Here is a 7,469-nt window from a genome sequence, read left to right on the forward strand (position 1 = left end):
GCTTGCTATGAGTATATGGCTAGCGCCTTTGCAAATACGGTTATACAACGACTGTATTAAAATAAGACAAATAACACATACATTGGTCTGTATTAAACACACTAAAGCTTTAACTTAACGGTTTAATCTTTTTGCGTGGCGGATGTCCTTGGATTCAATTAAGTACTTTAACAGCCATCTGCAGACATAGGTGCTTGCTACATATTTTGGAACAAACTTTAGCTGCTCGTAAAATTAATACGTCATCGAAAGTAACGATTGACAGGCAAAGCCTATGTTGCGAATCGCTTAAAAACGATCTACAAACAGTTTTAATGATTTAAAAACCCCACAAACACTAGGTCTGTAAAAAATTAACACCTATGTAATAATCAACAGCATTGCTGTTTCTTGAGGTATCATTAATGTTCGTGTGCGTATCGTACGAACAACGTATTTCAAAGAACGGCGAACGAGTTTGACTGTGTGAATTTGCCAGTTTCATACCCGCATGAACGATAGGCAGCAGCATTGGCAAACTTTAATAGTCACCGTTAATGTTACTGCTGCCATGGGAAGTATAGCTTAATCGTGTTTTGGCGCGAGTGATAAAAACTCGCGTATACCGTATTTTCCTAATTTCTGCAAAACGAATGACGTCATCATAAACGTGGCCTCTTCTGCAATTTAAAAAAATCGGCGCCTATGGTTCAACTGATCACAGCTCGGGAACTTTTAAATCTATTGATTGCATTAATGACAGACACTTGTAAAGACAGCAAACGTGCATTATACAGCAACTTGTACTTGTAGACCAGTTAATAAAAAAAAGTGGGTACGGTTTTTATACATATAAAATCAGTCAGGTGACTAGAGACTAGTACGTTCCTACATCACAATCACGAAGCTTGTAGTAGAAAAAGAATAGCATAGAGATCACTATACTGGACCAATTTTAATAAGTATTTTTGGAATCGTAAAAACAGTCGGTTTTTGAATTTACCACAAAAAATACACACTTTAAGGGTGAGTCCTTCTAAGGTGTTTATAATTATAAAAACAATTAAACATGGGAATTAGAATCCAAAATAAGTAAGCTAAATTACAAAACTATATGTCTAATCCCAAAGTGTTAGCAAAATACACCCAAAAAATGATTTATAATAATTTTAAAAGAAATAAATTTTACTTTTTCTTTTATTCCTTCATCAACTATTGGTGGTTTAGTTGGATTCCTATCAACAACTTTTGACCGAACAGGAGACTTTTCCTTCACACGACTTATTCGTTTACGTCTGCTTGGGTGCAAATATTGATTTGAAACCTCCTATAATGAAATATTAATACATTTTATCAAGTTTGTATATATATATCTGTTTTATTTATAAGCAAGTCATAAAGACTGTTTTTATTGCTACTTTATTTTCTTCTGTGTGCTATTCTTCATTACGAGACCAAATAGACAGAATAATAACATTCATTCAAGTACAACAAATAAATTCAAAATTGTAACACCAAACACCCCTGTCAAGATTCGCCACTGAACTGAAAGCTGACATGATTTACAATAACAAAAAATATTGTGAAAAATATAAATAAAATCTAAAATCCAGCCTATGGTACCTCTTTGATTTCCACAGCATTTTTATCTCCATCATTATTTAAATGTTGGGAAAATTCAGATTTCTTCTTGAAATTTTTTACAGTGAAACCAATATCTTCAATGTTTTTATCTACAGCTGCCAATCTGTGATCAATAATCTTTAATCCCTGAAAAAAAATCAAAAAACTTTACAAGACATGTGTACAATACGTTCAGCGATGTTAGAACAAGAACAAATGTTTAACAAAAATAAATGTACATTTAGAGTTGCACATGTGCATATGCCAATTAAATACTGAAGGCCTCCCGTACAAAAAAAGGTAGATTACTGTTAAAGCATTAATAAAATTATTTACCTGTTTACAAGTAACCTCAGCAAACCAGGAGTCTCCAAGATGAACAAGCAATTCATTAGTGTGGATCAGTTTACCTGGGGAAAATGCAAGGGGGCCAAATGGAACCTGTAAAATTAAAACAATCCTATATGACAGAGTAAATTGTAAATACATAATAACAAGACATAGCCTACACACGTAAAATATACCCCAGAAAATGTATAGTAAACAATTAAAAAAGAGCAAAGCTGTAATAAGTGACAACGTATTAAACTAATTAGCATAATATTAATTAACCAATTTACTGTTTTACTACAAGCTACAACGGTCGACTAAGCTTGATCAAAAATGAACCAGAAGTAACCAACAAAATGGTTTTTAGTCGCCATTGGTGACTGTGCTGCGGTAGGTAGAATGCATTAAACATACATTATAACTCACAAAAACTTATGAATTTAGGGATGCATATTACAGAATAATTAGATATTCTAGGATACTTTATTTTCGAATCTAGAATTCCAAATCTAGAATTTCAAATCTTTTTTTAAGAAAATTAGGTATTCTAAGATAACCCTGAATACTTTATTTCGAATCTAGAATTCCAAATTTAGAAGATGATCTTAACTAAACTGGCAGTAGTGCGTCGCAGATGTCCATTCTTACGCGACTAAATGTCTGCCGCGACGGTTGGCGCAGCGTCGCTTAAATTTTACGCAGCGTCGCTTAAAAATCCAGGTGTCGTCAAAGTCTGGGTCAGCAACGAAATCGCTTTATATGAAGTGGGAATTCTGACGTGAGTGGATGTAATACTATTAGATTTAGAGGACAAATAATATATCTTTAAAATTTGAGGTTTTTTATCATTAAACTCGGCGGTATACATTTTGATAAAATGATACGTCGTTATCTTTTTTGTATTCTAAATCGTCGTCTCCCATTAGAACGCTCTTCATCTTGGAGATTGTTTTGGCTGCATTAAATTTTGATTAAAATACGTCCTTGTATGTTTTGGTAAAATATTCTTTAGGACAACTACCTCGGCCTTCATTTATTTAGTCGTTCTGGTGTTTCGTTCAACTACACCAGTGCACACTCAACAGGTATCTCTAGGTTCGTTTTAAGTTGCCAAGGGGGAATACGATATTAAATCAGCCTTGAACTTTCACAGGCACGTATGTTTTTGTATTAATATGTGCGTAAAACAACCCGTAAGTTTTAATTCACCACTTGCATTCGCCCGCGGTAGCAACATTCATCTATGCTACGCGTAATAAAATCATTATTTATGCAGGATTTAATCAGACAAGCAGAATGTTTGTTACGTCATAGTAGGGATTCACACGTTGAATATTTACGTCATAATACCAATTTTCGTATTTAATGATTGCCCCACAGGAGCTTTTTAACTAACTGACCAATCGTTCGTTGTATAGTGTGGTTCATATTGCCACAATATTTTGTTACATCACTTATAGTTACAACACCGGTTGAGCAGACTTAAAACATAATACGATACGCATATTTCTGGAAAGCCTGTTACTATTTTTTGCTAACGAGAGTTTGGTTTATCCTCTGTATTACTGCATGAGAATTCAGTTAAACAAACAATATTACTGCGATACTGCTAAACAGACGATGTTTTATCGCTGCATCGCATTCTAAACGATTTAGGGCTTTGGGCCGTAATAATCAACTTAAATCTGTTCCAGAAGTATTGCTGCTTTATATTTACCATGTTTTCCTCAGCCATAAGCAGTGTGTTTGTTACGAAATAGTGGGGATTCACACGTGGATTTATTACATCACAATAACGATTGTTTGACCTGGTAATTCATTACGACATAATAGCAATTCACACGTCGATTATTTGCATCATAATAGGGACTCTAGGGGACACGTTCATTATTTAGCCTGCAGGTGCTTGAAAACAAGTTAAATTTTGCTTTTTCACGTCTGTAATTATGTTCAGATTGTCTCAATTATACGATGAATACTTTCTACGCACGTGAACGCAACAAGTATGTGAATACAACTTGTGTTTAGATAAAGCTTGGGAGATTTTTCGATCTTTTCGTCAGCATGTAGATAAGATAATATAGATAACAATTTGTGCAATCAGTCACATATATTAAAAGCAGTCGTATTGTAGTTAAATTTTCACACAATTTTGTCAACTACAAACGATCGTTATTTTGACGCGCGCCGTTATTCGTTTAAAGCTATACGTAAACGAAAATATGTAATGAAAATATGGCCACTGATGAGACGTATTATGACGTCAGAACAGTGGCGTCGATTTTATAAAACGTAGGGGTTGCGACATTATACCATGTTAGCTGAAAGTAGGTATATGTAAAACATGTAAAATCCTGCATATAACGTGTGCGGCATTTAATGGAAACAGTTAAGATGTAAGCCTGGCAGTTAATTGCGGTTAAGTGTTTAAAAATCTTAACATGTAAATTTCATCATATATTTGCCGATACGTTGATTATACAGACGCACCGTCACCCGTTACGATAATGGAGCACATCACAATACTGCGTATGACGTAACATTGTTCAACTGACAGGTGCAGCATTGCGCAATATCCTACGCTAATTCTCTGCGTCACAATATTGTTTATAATGCAACATTTGACTTTAAAACTCGTAATTGCGCAACATAAAAGTTGTTCGCATCACAATTAAAAGCGTAATAATTTTGTGTTGGTTGACGGGTGCAATGAAGTTTAAAAAAATCATTTTAACAAAACTCGAGGAAACAAACAAAATTAATTAAACATGCGTCAATTATGTTTAACAACACACGATCAAAGCTGTGTTCGCCTATCACCGATCAAAGGAGCATTGCCGCCACGATCTCCCTTAGTTTTAATAGACGAACTTATCAGGGTAAGGTTTGCGAGCAAGAATAATGTTTCACATGTAGACTAAATAATGAACGTGTCTACGTGTAAATTGTTATTATGTTGCAATAATCGACGTGTGAATTGCTATTATGTCAGAATGAATCCACGCGTGAATCCTTACTATTTCATAACAAACATGCTGCTTGGCTGAGGAAAATATCGTATATAAATATAAAGCAGGGACCGACCCGATTTAGGTAGTTTATTTCTGCCTATTTAACAGGCAAATTACATTTATTTTACACGCAACTGTTAGGGAGGCAATTTATGACATGGGCGCGTCTTAGAAAAAGAACACCTATTCCTATAGTTAAATTTTATCCTGGTTCGCGTGTTTTTAGTTTAATTCGAATTGCTTTCGGAAGAAAAGCAGCTTTGGAAGTAGACGTTAGACGACATTTGAAACATAGAAATTGACTAGTAAACATTTCATTCTCACACAATAATAGAATTGTTACAGTAACAATCAGCGATTTTGCAATTATCAATGTGACGTAACGATTGTCTGACGTAACACGCAGCCGTTATAGGTAACCGCACAGGATACAAAAATAGCTAGTTGATGCGTTAAGAGAATAAGGGCGTTGCGTGGCTACTATAAATTAATTATTTGATAAAGATAAATATATTTATTTAAGAAGATTTTAGGAATAATTTGCTTTTATAATTGGAAAATCCAGGGGTTGCTGCAACCCCTGCAAAATTCTCAGGGTAGGCCTGCATACCCTGCACCATATAAATAGACGCCAGTGCGTCAGAAATTCAGAATGATTAATTTTCTCGCGACAATTTGGATCTCGAAAGTTGCGCTCGGCGACACCTGGCAACGAATCGCAGCACTGGTCAGGGTATCTTTTTATCAGATGCGCTACGTTTATACGCGGAATTTTCTAAACAAAAACTTCCAGGCCCCCCTCTTTTTAAATTCCTGGATACGCCCCTGCGTTCATTATTAATTTAGGTTGAAGCAAGCGCGTATTTAACAATAGGTTAAAGCAGGCGCGGCTATTTTCTAAATTTCTTGGATATGATTATGCACTATGCAGAGCGCAGTGCTTTAACTATGACATCGTTTAAATAAATTAGTGGATATATTTGGCACACTTGTATGTTTGAAATTCACAACATACAATTGCTCTGCATAACTTGCAGTTTCGTGTAAATATTATTCGCTCGTTGAACAAGTGGTTATAAACTACAGTTCCTAAAAAAACGATTTCAGAAGTAGTATATTTTATATTTACAATGTTTTCCTCAGACAAGCAGAAAGTATGTTACGAAACAGCAAGGATTTAAACGTGGATTCATTGCATCATAATGGCGATTGTTTGACCTGGCAATTAATTTTATAATAGCAATTCACATGTGATTATTTACGTCATAATAGCTACTCACACGTTCATTATTATCGCATAATTTCCTAAAAACAGGCTAAAAGTTTGCTTTTTCACGTTTGCGATAAAGTAAAAAGTTGACACGTTTGCAATGAATATTTAAAAGCGCCAAAACGCGACGTAATATTTTTTTCGATTTGGCGATTAATTTGTAACCACTGGACAGGTTAAGCATTATTAACCCGGTATATAACGACGTTTCAAAAATTCACGAGGTGCGTCGCACCTCCGCACCTCTGGCAGTCGGCGCCAGTGAACTTGTCCTTTCGACAAGCACCTGAAACAAATTAATGTACAGCCCTCAGCTGCTATAATATCTGTTTTCTAGGATCATCTTGGTCACAAAAAAAAACAACAATAAAAACAATTGTTTAGCGTAAAAGGATCTACATGGCCACTTACAAGCTAAATAAGCAGACCTAGGAACGTTGTTTTTAAAGTGTAATACAAAACCTGGTGGAATTAGTCTAATTAGATACATTTACCGAAATATGATATAGCCTAGCCATCATTACCATTACATCATGACTCATTTTATCTGGAAGAGTCTTTAATTTTGCAGCAAGATGGTTGTAAACTGTTTTGATTCCTTCCCTTAAAAACAAAATCAAAAAAATAACTCATGGTATCATATATAATACAAACATTTTCCAGCAAACTTAAAGTTTACATTTTACCTGTTTTAAAATGACAAAAAATATGTTGGTGCAAGAGCAGAATCTTCCCCCCGCCTTATTTGCTAACTACCAGACCCTAATCCCCAACTACTAACCGCCTATAACCATCCCCAAAGTTAGTATAGACCAAGTTAGGAAACGGATTGTAAAACAACGAGTCTTGTTATCCATTGTCGCTCGTCCATGACGTCATAGACGCCACCATTATGGAGCCCACGGCATAGCATTTTATCATTGCTGGGTGCTGTTTTTCGTTTAAATTTTGCGATTTTTTAAAAACCAAGCACTTCTGCTAGTAAAAATGGCTTTCTACTAATGTTATATCTTATCACAATAATAAACCTCACAAAAATAATCAACTTTTATTGACAGTCAATCGATTAAAGAGTAAAAAAACAGAAAATATCAAGTTTACTATAGCCAAAAACATAAAAGAACATGTTTAAAATATAAAAATACAAACAAAAACGCATAACATTACCATAAACTGGTGTATCTAGCTGCAGTTTTGCATGTAAATTGTCGTGATTTTACTTTTTGGCTCACAAACTTAACACGTATACCCGGCAA

At 34.8% G+C, this 7,469-nt stretch overlaps 1 protein-coding gene across 1 annotated transcript in view; it reads right to left on the reverse strand.

The window, feature by feature from the left end:
• LOC100176104 (unconventional prefoldin RPB5 interactor) overlaps window positions 1–6,816 on the reverse strand; it is a gene marked incomplete at its 5' end in the record, with an annotated part of 11,963 nt that extends 5,147 nt beyond the window's left edge. The window contains 4 exon segments of the mRNA XM_009863487.3: window positions 1,169–1,306; window positions 1,603–1,749; window positions 1,939–2,043; window positions 6,738–6,816. Of these exon segments, the coding sequence (XP_009861789.1) occupies window positions 1,169–1,306; window positions 1,603–1,749; window positions 1,939–2,043; window positions 6,738–6,816 (469 nt within the window).
• Between the last annotated feature and the right edge of the window lie 653 nt (window positions 6,817–7,469).

Source organism: Ciona intestinalis, unplaced genomic scaffold (assembly GCF_000224145.3).
Source record: "Ciona intestinalis unplaced genomic scaffold, KH HT001114.1, whole genome shotgun sequence".
NCBI lineage: Eukaryota > Metazoa > Chordata > Ascidiacea > Phlebobranchia > Cionidae > Ciona > Ciona intestinalis.